Source organism: Crinia signifera, chromosome 2 (genome assembly GCF_055691185.1).
Source record: "Crinia signifera chromosome 2, ASM5569118v1, whole genome shotgun sequence".
In the NCBI taxonomy this organism is placed as follows: domain Eukaryota; kingdom Metazoa; phylum Chordata; class Amphibia; order Anura; family Myobatrachidae; genus Crinia; species Crinia signifera.
In genome coordinates this window covers 150,719,285-150,738,618 of record NC_139218.1, presented here as the reverse complement: position 1 = coordinate 150,738,618, position 19,334 = coordinate 150,719,285, and the positions used below count along the sequence as shown (strand labels likewise).

At 43.0% G+C, this 19,334-nt stretch overlaps 1 protein-coding gene across 1 annotated transcript in view; it reads left to right on the top strand.

The window, feature by feature from the left end:
- Positions 1-19,334, top strand: part of GRM4 (glutamate metabotropic receptor 4) — a 228,306-nt gene that overhangs the window by 147,739 nt on the left and 61,233 nt on the right. The window contains exons 4-7 of the mRNA XM_083173109.1: positions 474-609; positions 1,112-1,266; positions 7,231-7,371; positions 11,872-12,072. Coding sequence (XP_083029235.1) covers positions 474-609; positions 1,112-1,266; positions 7,231-7,371; positions 11,872-12,072 — 633 coding nt within the window. The remainder of the gene's footprint in view (positions 1-473; positions 610-1,111; positions 1,267-7,230; positions 7,372-11,871; positions 12,073-19,334) is intronic.

Below are 19,334 nucleotides of genomic sequence, written 5' to 3'. Positions count from 1 at the left end.
TGGTGCTGCCGGCCCTGATTACAGATTAGTGCACCTTAGACACCACCATCGGTCACACAATTTAATTTTGAACCATCCCTCTGCCAGTTGATTTTTAGCTACCTACCATATTGAATCTCAACCACAAGTATACCTTTTTTGCATAAACTTAATGTAATGTAGGAGCCATAGTAGTTTTTGAGAACTTCCACTCATGCACAGTTGCAACAAATCGCTAAACTACAGTATATGAACATCAGCATTGGGTCATGTCCGATTGAGATAAAAGCCTAAATGAGCATAATCATTTATAATATGCAGTAGATATATATATATATATATATATATATATATATATATATAATTTATTTAGATTTTTATCTTCATGTAAACCTTGTGCTGTGAGGTTATGTAAGTAAGCTTCTTCTACAACATTGCAATTTATACATTTCCAATATAGATAGTGCAGACAACTTCCTTTGCTGTCTTTGCAGGAAGCGTGTGTGTAGCGCAGTCAGTAAAGATTCCACGTGAACCAAAAGCAGGAGAGTTTGATAAGATAATTCGGCGCCTACTGGAGACATCCAATGCCCGTGCTGTCATCATATTTGCCAGTGAAGATGATATCAGGTGAAAAATACAAATAGAATGTATTCTATACCAGTTTGCTAAACATAACGGTATTGGCATAACAGTAGTCACTAATTTCTTCTAATGTTGGCATGTTTGGTAGGGTTGCCTGCCTTTCAGCAGTATGAAATGAGGCTGATACTTCATCATTACTTTCAGACTAGCACCTGTACGGTTATTGTGCAATATATCTACAGTAGAATTACATTGGCAGTATTTTTTTTTTTTTTAAGTCGAATGCTTGTTCAACAGGGAGAGCCGGTCTTATAGTCTTATAGTTAAATATTATTTCAGAAACAGTGAATGCTGGCTTTTATTTCCTTGTCAATTTTAATTAAATGAAATGGTAATGGGATTTGCAGCACCAGCATTTGTGATGTAATCATAGCTGACATAAGTGTCACAGGCTAATATTCATTCATGTTTTATATCTCATTTATCCTCTTTACTGAATTTTGTTGTTTTATTTTCATTTCTTGATCTCATCGCTCATCTTCTACAGACGAGTTCTTGCTGCAGCAAAGAGGGCAAACCAAACAGGTCACTTCATGTGGGTTGGCTCTGACAGTTGGGGCTCAAAGATCTCACCGGTCCTGCAGCAGGAGGAAGTGGCAGAAGGATCCGTCACTATATTGCCCAGGAGGGCATCAGTCAGAGGTGTATTAATATGCCATTATTTGGCAACCTGTGACATTATACATTTCATGTTCTCTTTTGTCTGTCTATCTATCTATCTATCTATCTATCTATCTATCTATCTATCTATCTATCTATCTATCTAATTAGCATAGCATGAACAATGATTAACATTTACATACTTACTGGCCAGACAAGGTGCAAAACATAAAGATGATCTAACCTAACCATTAAAGTTAAACATATAATAAATACAATTTAGAGATAAGCCGCATTTTAATAATACAAGCAAATATATATTAGACATATATAGAGCCATTTAATATCATTATTATTATTTATGTTAACAGTAATATGTGCAAACAATTCAATTCAATTGCATATAGACCTTTTTGTCTATTATATAATCCTATTATTATGATATGGGAATAAATTACATACTTATTCAAATAATTTTTGTATTTTTTTTTAATATTACTGTTAGGGTATTTGAGACAAAAATCACACAAGGGGAAAAAAGTCCCAGTTACTGTATTTTCTAAAACCTTAGTGGAATACTTTTCACAACCTGCATCTCAGATGTGATGTGATACATTTGCCCACATTTAAATTAAGGTGGTTATTCAGTAAGTATCCAAAAGAAAAATCTTTCTCTAATGGACAAAACCATGATGCACTGCAGGTGGGGCAGATGTAACATGTGCATAGGGAGTTAAGGTGGCCATACACTACTGCGAGAAGTACATCACATGCGGTCCAATCTGCATTTGATTTATTTATTTTATTTATTAACAGTTTCTTATATAGAGCACACATATTCTGCAGCGCTTTACAGAGAATATTTGAACATGCAAATCAGTCCCTGTCCCAGTGGAGCTTACAATCTATATTCCCTGCCACATGTACATGCACACACAGACATTCAAGGGTTAATTTTGTTGGGAGCCAATTAGCCTACCAGTATGTTTTTGGATTGTGGGAGGAAACCAGAGAACCCGGAGGAAACCCACGCAAGTACGGGGAGAATATACAAACCGCACAGTACTGGGTATTTCAGTACTTGAAAAGGATCTAGGAGTCCAAATAGACAACAAACTGGTGTGCAGTGCCCAATGTAACAGAGCACCAAAAAAGGCCAACAAATATCTAGTATGTATCAAAAGGGGCATGGAAACTAGGGACTCAAAAGTAATTATCTCACTGTACAAAGCATTGGTTAGACCTCATCTCGAATATGGAGTCCAGTTCTGGGCCCCACACTATAGAAAGGACATCATAGAATTAGAAAAAATCCAAAGAAGAGCAACAAAGCTGATTAGGGGAATGGAGAATTTAAACTACGTTAATTTAAAGACGTTTAAGGGGACATTCTCAACATGTACAAATATATCAGGGGCCAATATAAGGAACTGTCAAAATCCCTTTTTTCTGCTAGAAAGGAATCTAGGACGAGAGGGCACAAGTTTAGATTAGAAGAAAAAAGATTTTGTTCATCTAGAAGAAAAAAATTCTTTACGGTCAGTGCAGTCAAACTTTGGAACTCTCTTCCTGGAGAAGTGGTGTCGGCAGACACTATAAATACGTTTAAAATAAGGTTGGATAAACATTTATTGGTTAAAAACATCCATGGGTACAAATAAGTAACATAATCTGTCTTAAAAATATCAGAACATAATATACAACCAGGGATAGCTATTATAAACCTAGGTTGAACTAGATGGAGGCAAGTCTTAATTCAGCCTCACCTACTATGTAACTATGTAATGCTAACCATTACACCATCTGTACTGCCCATACATACATACATACATACATACATACATACATACATCACTGCATATGATGTAAAGCTTGCAACCCTGTCTCCCGCCTCGGGAGGGGGTTTGAGTTGGATGTCGGACGTGCAGGTGGGTCCAAACTCCAACTTCAATCCAATCCAATGTGCACAGGACCACATATGTGATTTGGCCCGATTTTTCTCCCTTTCTCAGCCCTTGTGAAAATGGGCAAAATCGCATAAGTCTTTGGGGCCTTTAGAGTTATTTTCAGTGGTGAATTCTACCTCGGTGTAGGGGGGGACTGCCCCCCTTTCACTGCTGCCATTGTTGGTCCCCACTGCCCCTGCCCCCAACTGCCCTGCCCCCGCTGGTCCCTGCTGGTCCTGCCGCGATCGCAAGACCAGGGATTGCACAGTAGATTCCTCCAGTGGCGTAAGTTAGTCCATGCAGCCCGGAGGCAAGATAAAAGTTAGTGCCCCCCCTCCCCAAGCGAGAGAGAGAGAGAGATAGAGATATATCAGAGAAAGAAAGAAAGAATGTTAGGGAGAGAGAGTATTTCACAGACTCACCCTCACCGTCTGCCGCTGTAGCGCCTCCCACTCAGATCCCGGCTCTTAGTTTGCGCATGGACTCCCAGCTCTTCATCACTGTTCCACAGTGACATTGTTGGCAGGCCGAATTCCGCCCCAGCTAAGTGGCAGGGTGGAGTGGTGACGGTGCCGCGGCCGCATACACGCAATGGTACAGGGGAGGGGGCGGGGCCGCCAGCACGCAAGCACCACTGCACTGCACACAAGGGTACGGGGAGCAGGGGGGATCGCCCACCCGCACCACACAAGGTTACGGGGAGGGGGCCGAACGTCCGCAGCACTGCGCACAAGGCTACGGAGGAGGGGGGCCGCGCTGTGCGCATATGCATAATATAGCTGCATGTTGCGACAGGCGGCAGCGGCTATGTTATGCAACACAGCGCGGGCCCCCCCTCCCCCGTAGCCTTGTGAGCAGTGGTGCTGAAGACCTATAAGAACTGTTCTGGAATCTGGTGTATGTTCTGGTCTTCTCCCTAATGTAATCAGGTCGGAACATCGGAGGCAATGGAGCCACTGCCCCCTTTAAGCCTGGCACCCGGCGGCAGATGACTCCATTGCCTCCGGGAGTTCCGCCACTGGATTCCTCTGTACTGCTCATGCGCTGGCCCCAAGCATCTATGGACTGCTTTGGCAGCAGCCCATGAAAGATCATCTAAAAAGGATCCCCTAATCTACAAGGACCATTATCAAATATTTTATTTTGCCTCATCTCACAGCCTATTTTTGTTGTTTACCTCTAGTATTTTTTATTTCTGCTTTGGCCTAGTTTTTTTGTGGCTATTTGCGCAATCTGATAGTGGTTAGCAGCAGCAGCAGCAGCAAGCAAAGACTTATCACATAGCCAACCAGTCCAGAGCTAAACAACTCAGTGATGATGTATAGAGGGAAATTTACTAAGATGTGTATTCTACTTCACATGTGATGTTGATATGGGCAACCAATCAGATCCTACTTCTTATTTATTTAGCACTCTCTAGAAGATAGTAGAAAGGATCTCAATGGTTGCCCATAGCAACATCACATGTGACGCAGAATACACATCTTAGTAATTTTCCCCCATAATGTTCTGTTGATTTTTACAGCATACACAAGTTAAATTTAAACCAAACATTTTTTTTTTCATGAAAGATCTTATATTCAGATCAGTGTTTTATTTTCACTGACAAGTATTTTTTCTGCTACAGAATACTGTTGGAATGAGTCATGTAACACAAGAAACATCACTGCCCTCCGAACTGATGTTATTTTTGCAGGAGTGAAATTACTAATCTTTAAATATAAGTTGTGACATCACTTATGCCTTATATCAAGACATATTTTACAGATTATTTTAGATTTGTCACTTTGCATTATATAGTGTAATGTACCGCCTAAACACCCCCCCCACACACACAGATTGTCAGAGCTACACATTTTTTATCAAATAATTTTGATTGCACTCTACTGTTTGTATTTTACTTTGACACACACACACAAACACACACACACATCTAAGCACACCCACACCCTCACAGAAAGACATAAAGGAATGGGGCCTCAAAGCAATGTTGCCCACCATGGATTTACTCTGCCCCCCCCCCCCCTTCCCCCCAGTATGACCCCATGCATCAACATTGCATAGAGATACTGTATACAGAGATGCTTATCACACAGTGGGCGAGATTCAGCAATAATATCCGCTGCACATTGCCGGCATTCTCATAGTTAATAATTGCATATGCACTAACATATGCGATTATTAACGCGAAAGCGCTGCCCGGCGATGTGCAGCGGGTCCCCCCCTCCCTGCCGGAACCCTTACACAGCTGTAAGGGCTCCGGTTCCTCCTCCCTGCACTCAGAAGTGGTGCAGGTAGGAGGAAATCACTGGTCTGGGCAGCACAGCAGGAGGCTGCCCGGACACAGGTGAGGGAGGTGCGGCGCGGATCGGCGGGGGGCGCGCTGGGCGGCGGGGGATGTGAAGGGAAGCCCATAGGCTTCCATGGGGTTACGCCAAATAGGAACTGGCGTAACCCCCCGCAGCGAAGCCCCAGCAATGGGGCTTTGCTGCATATGAAAATGCGGTAAAAACCCCGAAAACTGGGTTTTTACGGCATTTTCAGCTTGCTGAATCTCGCCCAAAGAATGCAAAGTTCGGTAACATTTGCTACATGTAGCTGCACACTCTGATTCAGACCCTTCATTTATACAGATATTATTTACAAATGAAGTCAATGTACAGTATGTGTATATATATATATATATACTACAGTATATCACTATATGGACAAAAGTATTGGCCACGCCTGTTAATTATGACATTCTGGTACTTCCATTAGACCCGTTGCCACAGGTGAAATAAATGAAGCAACTAGCCATGCAGCTTCCATTTGCAAACCTCTGTGATACAATATATTATGTTCTGAAGAGCTCAGTGACTACAAGCGTAGTACTGCGATAGGATGCCACCTTTGCAATGAGACAATCCGTGAAATTTCATCTCTGCTGGATATTCCAAGATCAAATGTAAGTGATATCATTAGAAAGTGGAAGCATTTAGAACAGCAGCAACTCTGCCATGAAGCAGAAGATCATGTAAAATCACACACTGGGGTCAACATCTGCTAAGGTGCATGGTGTAAAAGTCACCAAAGCTCTGCCGATTCCATAGCTTAGGTTCCAAAATCCTACTGACATTAATGTAAGCACAAAAACAATGCAGTGGGAGCTCAATCAAATGGGTTTCCGGGGCTGAGCAGCTTCATGCAAGCCTCACATCACCAAGTCCAGAGTCAAGCATCGGATTAAGGGATGTAAAGTAAACTGGACTGTGGAGTAGTGGAAACGTGTTCTGTGGAGTGATGAATCGCACTTCTCTGTTTGGCAATCAGATGGGAGAGTCTAGGTTAGGCAGATGCTCGGAGAATGTAACCTGTTTGACTGCATTATGCCAACTGTAAAGTTTGGTATAGGAGAGATAGTGGTATAGGGCAGACTTTCAGAGCAATCTTAATATTTCAGCATACCAAGACATTTTGAACAATCCTATGCTTCCAACTTTGTGGCAACAGTTTGGGAAAGGCACTTTTCCATTTCAACATGACTGTACACCAGTGCACAAAGTAAGGACTATAAAGATAAGGTTTGATGAGTTTGGTGTAGAAGAACTTGGCTGGCCCTCTTAGAGCCCTGACATTAACCCCATAAATCACCTTTGGAGTGAACTGAAATGGAGATTGTGAGCCAGGCCTTCTCGTCCAGCATCATTGCCTGACCTCATAAATGCTTGACAAAATGAATGGGCAGAAATTCCCACAGAAACACTCCAAAATATTGTGGAAAGTCTTCCAAGAATAGTGTACTCTGATATAGCTGCAAAAGGTGGACCAACTCTATATTAAAGCATCCTAACAGTGTAATTACAGTCAATATTGGTGTAATTGTAAGGCGTCTGAAAACTTTTGTCCATATAGTTCATGTATGTATGTATGTATGTATGTGTCTCTCTCTCTCTCTCTCTCTCTCTCTCTCTCTCTCTCTCTCTATCTATCTATCTATCTATCTATCTATCTATCTATCTATTTATCTGTGCTTACTGTATTGTTACAACTTGCTGTTTTCCTACTTGTCTTGTCTTAGGTTTTGACCGGTATTTTACCAGTCGGACACTAGATAACAACAGAAGGAATGTCTGGTTTGCTGAATTCTGGGAAGACAATTTTCATTGCAGACTGAGCCGGAATGCACTACGCCGAGGTGGTCATGGGAAGAAATGTACAAGTAAGAAGATAACACACATTCAGAATCTGTGCACTGCTTTTTTTGTGTGATAGTACTGTTGCTAGTTCATCAAATGCATTTAAACCCATATAGCAACACATGACCAATCATTATGCTTACCAGGCTGAAATCTAGGACGTTAGTGTGGAGCAACAGTGGCTTCCCCAACTGCTTACCACATTGTTGAACAGCAGATGACAGAGCTCAATGCTCCAACTGTTAGATAGCAGTCATCTTCTAATTATGTCAGTGCCCGCAATTACAGGAGAAGGGGATCTGAAAGAGCTCATCTAAGTGGACGTAGCATTAGAAGAGACTTATTTTGCTTGTAAATTAGTTCATAAAGCAACATTTAAGTACTGATTGTTTTGAAAACCATCTGGAGGTGCAGGTTTGCCTTCACGTTTACAGTAAATTAGCTTAATCTTTACTTATTGTACATTAACGTAACTCAATCTATTTTAATAGTGATAAGGGGGTGAGGGGTGTAGGGAGAGAGGAGCACTGCGACACAAATTAATTTTGGCTGTGACACAGATTGGGAAGCATGCACTACTATGTGGAGTGTCTGACACTCGATGCTGTGAGTTCCAAAAAGTATATACAGTAACACTCTATTGCTTGGACTGTTCTGTGCACTGCACCCTAGTACGCGATGGCAGTGTTTCATAGATGTGCTATAAACTGCTGTGATCTTATATAATGGCTCTGTCACTTAGAAATCCAGCAGAAACAAACGGGTGCACACCTCTGGTCAATAGAAGTAAAATGCTTCATTCCATGCCCAAATGCAAGACAATAATTCACAGAGCTGTTCAAAATGCAAGACAAGATTTAATGTAGCTATTCAATATGTGTATTTAGAGGGGTAATTCAAACCTGGCTGCAAATTTGCAGCATCCAGGCTTCAAATAGATGCCACCCGCTAGAGTGAAACCCCACCTTACAAATTAATTAAAAGATGTGTAGGGCTGCAAAGCTAATCACAGCCATGCAAATATGTCCAAAAGTCTTCATAGGAAGATCACCATCAAATGATTTTGCCACTGTGCACCAGTCATCGCAGGCTCAGAGCAGCCATAGACTTACTCGGTGGCTGTGATGAATACAGAGATATCTGACCTGTTGCTGATGTCACATACTCCTCCCCTCCCCCCTTAAAACGGCTGGACACGCCTGTGTTTTCCTTGTCACTCCCAGTGTTGTTTCTGGCACGCCTAGTGTTTTTCTTAGCACTCACACCAAGCGGCCCGTTACCATCCCCAAGCACCTACTTCCTGTCAATCACCTTGTGAATCGGCACCAATCAAAAAAGGATGGCCTCACGCATGGGTAATAATGGCAGTACACATATGCAGTGTGTCGATAATCAGCCTCCGTGCAAATTTGTGGCAGCGGGATCAGGTCTCCTTTCAGATTTCATGGCTGGGGTTTTGCTTTGGGTTTGACAACCCTACAAATAAGACATAAGCAAAGGTTGCTGTGCAGTGAAGGAGATGAGGCCAGCTGCCATTAGAGAGTGCATGGGCTGGGCCCCTTAATATGTATCCCAAGTGGACAGAGATAATGTACTAACCAACCAGCTCCTAACTAGTTTTTCAAACACAGCATGTAACATGTCAGGCCCTGATTTGCTGGCACTTTATATCTGCTGAATTTATCTCTCTCCAAGGCTTAGTAAATAGACCCCATTATCTTTACAGTTACCAAAACTATTAATTGTGAGATGACATCAGTTTTGAAAGATTTTAAATCTGAACTTGATGACCTAGGTCCTTGATGACTAACCTTGATACTCCAGATGTTTTTAAGCTACACATCCCAGCATGCTCTGCTTCAGGTTTGAATCTGAAGTGTCAAGGTTAGCCATCAAGGACCTAGGTTCTTGTACAGAGTACAAAATGGATGAAGTCTTTCCATATTAAAACATTATGGAGAAGGATATTGCTGAACTTACAGTGGGCAGGATGCAGCAAGTGGCTAAACGTCCGAAAATGCAGAGTATCTGTTAAAAGCTAGTATAGTATAGTATAGTATAGTAAATGGCAAACACGCGTTTCTCCACCTGCATGTTATCTAGGCAGCTTCCTCAGTCAGCAGATTTTAACAGGAACTCTGAAAAACTGCCCTCCAAGTCTGTGAGGCCATTACCCAGCAAATACCACAAAGCTTTAAGGAAAAAGTGGTAACTTTATAAATCCATTTATTAAACTAATGACCATGAAGGACTTGTACTATTGGATTTATTTACATAAAAAAGCTTGTTGTGGGCCATTTGGGTCATTAGAGTAACATAATCTGTGTTTTACATTGCATAAAATTGTGAGATTTTTACAGTCATGTACAAGCATCTTATTATGGTGATTTAATTCACTAACAGAAACTTTTAGAATTTTTTATATTTGTCTATATAAATATAAGCATGGAGGTGCCTGTCTGTGCAATGTGCAATGTGTTTGAGTTAATAAAACTTTTTTTATTATTATTATTAATCTGATTGACAGAAATTCCCAACATACACTCTGACATCCGCAAATGCCACTGTAACCTCCTCACATGCCTCAATATACTACTCTGACCACCCATATGCCTCAATATACCACTCTGGCCACCCACATGACATTCTAACTACCCAGATGCTCCTCATACCACCCACATGCTACTCTGACATCCCTGCATTCCTTCTTATACCATTTAACTTATACATATGTCACTATTAACTTCCCACATGCATCCACATACCATCAATCTGCCCCACATACCTCTGTGACAGTCACACATACAGTACTTCCACATAGCTTTCAGACTACCCTACATGTTATTCTAAACTCCCCAGGTACCTCCACTATATCTGATATGCCACTCTAATAGTAATCAATAATAAAAGTTTTTTAATAGGAAGATTAATTTGGTTGTTACATGCTTAAGCCATTCACCTTCAGGGACTATTTGTTGCCTAGGTATGTACTGGGATTTAGCTGACTGACTCAGATTGATTCCAGAGTTGCCTACCCTCCTGCATTCCGCAGGAGACTCCCTGAAATACAGTAGCAGTAATCTCCCTCTCTCCCTTATTAGTCTTGCAATCTCCCTCATTTCACCTAGACCACATTACACTGTTACATGTTTGGGGAAAATAAGGAATGAGAGATAAGATACATTTACATTGAATCATCAGCACCATTTCCCAGCACTTTACCAAGTATAGTAGCTCTTACTAACTGCTTTGGGGATCATCTACACTTGTATATAAGTCATTCTACACAATTCCTCTCAGATGTAGCAGTACACACCCACGCTTCTAGGGGCCAAGTTCACAATTTCTTTTCACAATCTCTCCATATATAGAACTAGACACGCCATTTAAGTGGAGCATGACACGCCCCCTCAATGGGGTGCTGTGCAAAATTCTATTTCAAACTATAATCTCCCTGAAACTAGTTTTCAAAAGTAGGCAAGTATGATTTGTTCTCCTCATCCTCCAGCACTGCCCCTTTTTTCCAGCATGCCCTGGGGATCCAATGCGTCCAATACACTAAGCCTGTGCAAATGAATGTTATGGTCAGCTGATGTCACATTACTGAACACACAATTTTGTGATCCAGTGTCACATTTATATTTGCACACATTACAGCTGTTTCAGGAATACATTGTAAATCAGAAGCTTTGGAACAACATTCCTACACACTCCTGTTGAAAACATACATGCTGATACATACAAGGCTTTGGCAAGTTGGAATGTAACAGATATACAGACACAGTGGGGCAGATGTATTAAGCCTGGCAAAGAGATAAACTGGAGATAAAATGGAAGGAGATAATGCACCAGCCAATAAACTCCCAACTGTTATATTTCAAACACATCTGATTGGCTGGTGCGTTATCTCCTTCCACTTTATCTCCAGTTTATCTCTTCTCCAGGCATAATACATCAGCCCCAATGGCCCTTATTCAGATCTGATCGCAGTACAAATTTGTTCTCAAAATGGCCAAAACCATGTGCACTGCAGGTGGGGTAGGTGTAACATGTGCAGAGAGAGTTAGATGTGGGTGAGATATTTTGTTTCTGTGCAGATTATATACTGGCTGCATTATTTTTACACTGCAATTTAGATTTTAGTTTCAACACACCCCACCCAAATTTAACTCTCTCTGCACATGTTACATCTGCCCCATCTGCAGTGCACATGATTTTGCCCATTTTAAGAACAAATTTATACAGATCTGAATAAGGGCCAAAGGGTGAAATTTAATAGGATGAGAGATTCAGAAAATGAGAGATTTGGTAAGAAATCTCCAGTTGAATTAAATCGGCAATCATTTACACGGCAAAACCAGGTTGATTTTGCAGTGTAAATGATTGCCGCTTTAAGAAACCTCAAGATTTTTTACTAAATCTCTCACTTTCTGAATCTCTCATCCTATTACATTTCCCCCAACAATTCATTTTTGGATAACATTTTACAGTAAACATTTTTGTCTTTTTCACTTTAATCACAGATCAGGAGCGGATTGGCGTAGGGTCCACTTATGAACAAGAGGGCAAGGTACAATTTGTTATAGATGCTGTGTATTCCATGGCCCATGCTCTTCACAATATGCACAAAGCTGTGTGTCCTGGCAGTGTTGGACTCTGCAGCCGCATGGACCCTGTTGATGGAGCTGAACTACTGAAATACATTCGTAATGTTAACTTTACAGGTAAGACAAGCATAACATTGCTAGAACACATCCATTTTAAATTGTTTATTAATCTAATGTTAATCCTCACATTAATTCTGCAAAATGACTGAAGTTATATTCTGTTAGCAGTATTTGTGGGAATGGGTTTATTTGCTTTTATCTGTATATAACAGCTTTTTTCTCAGGAAAGGGTGTTGCTGTTATGTACAGTTGTGTGTGCTAACTCCTTCTGCTCAGTGATGCAGTGCCTCTACCCAAACTGTCTCCTCTTGTGAGCAATTGTGGTTAGGGCAGTCTTCTACCAGGACAGACTTGGATCCACAAAGACCTACTCAAGGACAGTGTATATGTGACACCCCCAAGGCCAGTGGTGGCCCGGTTTACCTGAACTGGGTGGAGTTCACACTGTGAGGTTACTTCAGTTCTTCTTTTCCAATTCGGTCAGGAGTCTTTTTGCTCACAATGAATGGACAAGTTGGTACATTTATAACAGTTTATTTTGTGACTCTTGGGTGAGGGTATAAATGATCACCTTCAGTAATAATGGCAATTATGGTATCAAGCAAACAAAGCACTGCACACTTCTGTACACATCTTTAGTGGAAGAGTACAATATATCCAATCCGATGAACAATTCAATTCTTGTAACACAATCTGTTTACCTGCAATATATGCAAACTTCTCTTCACAATACACTTACTATTATGTGCAATAGCTGCATGCATTAACTAGACTCTGCTATATCATCCTACTACTGGGTACCCAGATAAAACTCAAGTCACTATTCCTTGTAATGATCCTGCAGATCAAATGATGTGTAACAGTCTCTTCAGGTTGGCTCAGTCAGCAGTAAAGCACAGTCTTTATTTGGGGGTCGGTGGCTGAGAGTCTTGCAATAGGTTTGCTAACTGAAAACAGTCCAAGGCCAACTCATTTAGTTGTTCTCAAATCCTTAGACAGGGCTTGGTTAATGCTGAATCCCACATTCAAAGCAGCTTCCAGCATGAAGGAGTTAAATGAAGTATCTGCATTCACAGTCTACTGAGAGATCCTTTTATAAAGGTTACAGTCTTTTTAGGGCAGTCCTGTTATACTCTGCTGGGGGGTCTGACAGGGACCCACTTCTATAGCCAGGAGCTATCTTTTGCCTGAGCTCTCTGTGGATTCTTTCCTCTGTTAATACTGGAGTTGGGGTGAGTGGTGCAAACTTGGATCTAGTGGGGAGCAGACTTTTACACAGGGGTGTTATAGTCAGACTCACGCTTTATTGGATGTTGCTGGTACAGGCTGTTACAGTGTCCTCCACTCTGCATGCTGTCCTGCTCTGCAGGGTCTCCTCTGAGCACATGGGGCTCTGTGTGTCTTTGCTCCTTGCTGCTGCTGCTGTTAGCAGTTATTTCCACTGTGTCCCACTCAGTAGCCTGCACTTTTATTGCTAGCAGGGACGGCTGGCAGATTAGCTGGGGAGATTAAGAACTCTCTCTGTGTCACTCTCTTCACTCAGTTCCATTCAGCTCAGACACCATGCTGCTGCTCTCTCTCTCTCTCTCTCTCTCTCTCTCTCTCTTCCACAAGCTTCTTCCTGCTTCACCTCTTGACCCCACACTCTGTTAGCCAATACAGCTACCTTTTCTTCAAAGCTTTCAATCATCCTGCTGGGTTGATCCCGCCCCTGCTGGTAGCATTAAAGGGGCCTGCACTCAATTTACCCTCAGTGCTCCATACCTTAGGCAGATACTCACAATGTCAGTTTATAGTGATTAGCAACCCACTGGGGTGCTACATATACACACAACATTTGTAAAAGTCACCTTGGCACACTCAGTAAAGCAGTGACATCCCTACAGGGGGTGTACTGCACCCAGGTGTCATTCACCAAGTTACCAAATGACCATAGAGCAACCACTGATATAAATATTCCTAACAATAATTTATCTGGGTACCCAATGTTGGATATTGAGATTATCGATAGCTGCAGGTGTCGGAATGGTCAGTGCCACTGTTGGTTTATACATTACCCAGCACATTAAAGCTCTGTCTTAAAGATAGCCGCACCAATATTGACAGCTGAGCATAGCATCCCTGTCATGTAGCACACACACATATAGCACACATCGTCCAATGAATATACTTCCCTGATAATGACTCATCATACATCTTCCCCTTAGTTCCCAAAAGGCAGATCAGCAGAACAAAGTCTGTTTCTTGGCTCGCTGGGACCTAATTTTCCACAAGATGGTCTTACTATCTCTCTCTCTCTCTCTTGCACAGGACTACTTCCACACACTCTCTCTGCAACAACTCAAAAGTAGACTCTGGAACACTCTAGAGTAGGGAATTCACCATTGATGTTCACAATCCGATGGAAATACTCTTCAAATTGTGTGTTAACGTTGGTTGTCAACCATCATATGCTGCTTACCAATGTAGATCCTGTGGCTGACAATTTTTAAGAATCTGCAGACACCCGCAGCTAAGCTTATGTGCACATGTGCAGGACTCCAACACTTTCTGTGCTAAATGGTTTTGATCTGGTGTCTACAGATGTCTTCTCTTCCGGCTTGGCCTACAATATGTCTGCATTGTGGTCTGTCTGGCGCAACACAGCATGTGATAGCTGGGAGTGTACATGGCATTGTACAAATGTATGTTCCCGTTATCCATACAGAAGCTGGGGGGAGATGGAGGTGACATCTCCTGCAACCCATACTATTACTGTACATGGGAGAGCAGTGAATGAAGCAGGGAGCAATGCTCCTGCTGCCTATCAATTTACAAGGAAAGCTGGCTTGCTCTCACTACCCATAGCTCTGAATAGGGAGCTGGCAGCTGCGGGAGGCTGTGCTGTACCCTGTAGCAGCACCAGGGTCTGTTTGTTGCAAGGGCGGTACACCTGTCAAACCATAAAGCAGATGAGCTTAAGTAGGACAGAAACCTCCTGTGGAGCATGGCATCACAGGATTTGATGACAGAAGCATGGCAACCATTTGATTCTGGGCCTCAGATATCCATCTCTACTGTGCTCTATCCCCCCCCCCCCCTCTTTCTCTCTCTCTATCTCTCTCTGCCCAAAAAGTTACACTTCACCAATAAGCATGCTCCCTTTGTTCACCCATCAGTCCTTTGGGTTCCTAGTAAGTAAGGCTATCTTTTTATATCCTGCCATGGCGGCAGTCATTTTCTGTTAGTCCCTGCTGATCTACTAGATCTTGTGGCTGGCAGCCAGGTGACATGAACCCTCCTGGCACCTGATGATCACGAGCCTGATGACGACACAAGGATGTTGAAACGTTGCAAGATTTTTATGCCACTATCTTCACTAAAAGAAGTTTGAATTATTGTGCTGGAGTGCTGCATTCTTTATTTCATATATATATATATATATATATATATATATATATATATATATATATATATATATATATATATATATATATATACACGTATTTAATTTACAAACACACACACACACACACACACATACACATACACATTTATGTTACATTGTAGTTTATGTTGTATGGATCAATATGAGACTGTGGTGTTCTTACCCGGACAGGCTAGTCTGGGATCCCGGCAAGGCGAACTCTGCATAACTCCAAGTCAGGAGATGGGGGCTCTGCAAGGCAGCTCTGCCAGGGGTTGGGGTACCTACACCCAGCTGCTGGGTTAAAGTATATCCCAGTAGACGTGGTAAGTCCATTAATGTGGAGCAGGCTAGAGAGCAAGTTGCCCGATGCCCCCAGGGTGGGGTCCAGGCAGAGCCGGCCCTAACCAATTTCATGACTGGTGCTCTCTAGCACTGCCACTGATTCTGCTTATGACCCATCAACCCTCTCCGTTATGTCACACAGTAGTGTCCATTCTTCAGATTATACCACCCTGTATTGCTCCTTACTACACCACACAGGCTGCTCATTATTAACATTATACCACGCCGTAATGCTCCTTATTCACATAACACTGCAACATATTGCTCCTTATACACATTACACCACATTATACGGCTCCTTATTCATATTACAGCACACCGTACTAATCCTTTTTTATATTACGCCACCCCTTTCTTGTCCTTATTCACATTACACAGACACAAAGCTAGCGCTCTGTGAAAGTCTCATGACAAAAGGCCTAAAATGCATCAGTTGTAATTTTCAAAGATTCTCAAAACTACAACTACTGTCGCTAGCATGCGGGGGATCATCTAGCACAGACAAAGATCGCCATGCTTGTCAGGTCCCTCCCATGATGTGATTGCAAAAATGTTGCACGTCATAATGCACATACAGCAAAGTGCTCGCATCTTTAAGATAGCTCCCTGTCGGCAGATGCTGGTCCACCATGTTTTTGGGTTGCAATGGCTGTGTGTGACATCATGCAAATGCCGCGTCGAAGCCCCAAAAACTCTGCAGTACAATAGTGAGGGTCCTTTGGGTTTACATTTATCACTGTTATGTGCCAGTATTGTGAATGTGAATATTAGAAATCAAGCTCTTGAGTGTTAGGTTGTGGGAAAGGGAGGTTTAGGGGGTAAGTACCCTTCCCTGTTGGGATTGTCATTACTAGGATGCCACTGTTGGTCTACTGACTGCCGGCATCCCAATTGCCACTTACGCATACATATTTACTAAATAACCCCAATGCCCCTCAAACAGAGCAGTCTCCCCTTTCCTCTCATCACATTAACCCGCCACCCCCCATACATACAGTATATCCATATTTTCTTATTTTTATATATATAGTGACAGACTGACTGTAGCTGCAGTTCCTGGCTAGCCTAAATTGTCCCCTTCTCTATGAATTCTATGCATAGTGAAGTAAATGCAGTTCAAGGAAGCCAAGGGAGCACTGGGCATAGAGGCAGTGCCTACTGAACTTGCCTTTACAGCAGGACGCGGCTCCGTGGCTCTACCACCATTTTCACTTTCCCCATCAGGCAAGGAAGCTGTGGCCGGGTGATGTGATGAGGGGGGTGGGACTACATGTGATGGATAGCTCTGCACACCAGTTGTTCCACTTAGCTGCAGGACTGCTGCTGCCAGACTGACCACGCTGCTCCCTGGTGTCAGGCTGTGCCAGCCCTACGCTTGGGAAAGAATCCTCTAGGCATCCCAAATGCCCAAGGCAATTGCCTTCTTTGCCTATGCCCTATACCCGGCTCTTTGCCCAGGGACCTGCTGAGCAAGTCTCCGTTGGCTGCCCGGACATTTCAAATGCGGCGCTGATTCCTTAGCCAATCAGAGCTCATGGCCTGGTAGCCAAAAAGAGCGTCTGCCAGGCCTCAAACTCTGATTGGGCTCACACTCCAGTGCCGCATTTGAAAGGGCCCTGCTGTCGCCAGAGGCACGCCGTAACTAAATGCAGCAGCAGAAGGGGATCCTGGCAGTCAAAAGACTGTGTGCACTATAACCAATTGGAGCAGAGTCACCAAGCATATCGCACACCGCCGGCAACCACAGATCACCACAGACCACCACAGATCATCGCAGACCACCACAGCATCAAAGCACGTCCACCCACAACCCTCTCCAATGCCAGAGTGAAGATGGCAGTGACTGCGTGGGACTTATATCAAGTCCAGATCCTGCAAGATCTGACGGCGGGATTATGACGTTTTGGTGCGTTATGAGACCGGAGCCTGGTGGGAATCTGTACTAGTGTTGAGGGTGTCCAGTGGAATTCGGATTCTAGAAATCCGAACCTGCTCACCCTAACTTATACTAGGCTCTTTCTGCTGTCACAATAGTATTCATATACAGTCATAATAACCACATCACTGCCTGAGATAAAATGACAGCAACAAGCCAACAATATTATATCTACTAATATGTCCAACACTAATATATAGTACAGTATACAGCAGTGGCAAAATGCATCTAATATGACAGTAGTACTGTCCTCTTGTCAGTAGCAATGCTCAGTAATATACCCATCAGAAGTAATGCCCGCCTACAAGACATGTGGTAAGGCTCACAAATATATTTATAATCTCATCAACTGCAATGTCCAATAAAATGCCAGTTACTGTAGTTCAGTTTGCATTAATAATCTTGGTGAGAACAAAGATGATTAGATACCCATAAGTGGTAATGTACACTTATATGTTAAGCAACAGGTATGCCCACATACTGTTTATACCCACGTGTAGTAACACCCACTTATATGCAGATCTTTATAAATGCTTATTTACTGTATACAGAATGCCCACCAGTAATAATGACAACTTACATTCCTACCACGAAGATGTAATGCCCACTTTTAGAAGTACATTGACAGTAACATGCTTATTGACACAAAAATGCCCCTTACATACAGTATTGCAAACACAATTTGACATTGATTTAGAAGACAACTAATATGTATCAGGAGTAAAACCGAGTAAATTGTCCATCAATAGTAATTATTCTGGCCCACATCCTCCTTCTTCTTGACTTCCCTTAGCAGAAATTTCGGTACTTGTTTCCTAGCACGGCCACAATCTTGTGTACGTGTACCTTTAAGTTAAGGTACACGATCCACACGATGGACCCGATTTCCTTTGAAATCAGGTCCATTTTGCCGGCAAAGGTACAAAATCGGGGGCATCGCGTCGGTCGGGACCATTAACATTGGTCCCGACGCGACCGACGCGATGCCCCCGATTTCCCCATAGGCTTCAATGTTAAAATATTTTTTAACATTGAAATCGTGAGGATCGCGTCAGTCTTGTGCCATTATAATGGCACAAGATGAGATGGACTTGATTAAGTCCATCTCACCTTTAAAAAAATTTGAAAAATGTGAAATGGGCCAATATGACCCATTTCACATTATAGATGTCCCCGTCGTCACCCCACGATAGACGCCAACCCGAAGCGTGGCGAGCGCAGCGAGCCCGCGAGGGCCGGCGGTGCGCGTCCTCCGACCTTTTCATTCCCCTACTATCCACGTCGGCGTGGAGTTGAGAATAGAATAGTGTGGCGAGCGCAGCGAGCCACCGAGCCCGAAGCGTGGCGAGCGCAGCGAGCCCCGCGAGGGGACGCGTATAACTTCACAGGTATACGCGGCCCCTCGCGGGGCTCGCTGCGCTCGCCACGCTTCGGGCTCGGTGGCTCGCTGCGCTCGCCACACTATTCTATTCTCAACTCCACGCCGACGTGGATAGTAGGGGAATGAAAAGGTCGGAGGACGCGCACCGCCGCCCCTCGCGGGCTCGCTGCGCTCGCCACGCTTCGGGTTGGCGTCTATCGTGGGGTGGGGTTTACGTCATTAAATTTGGGGGACTAGGGAATATTTTACAT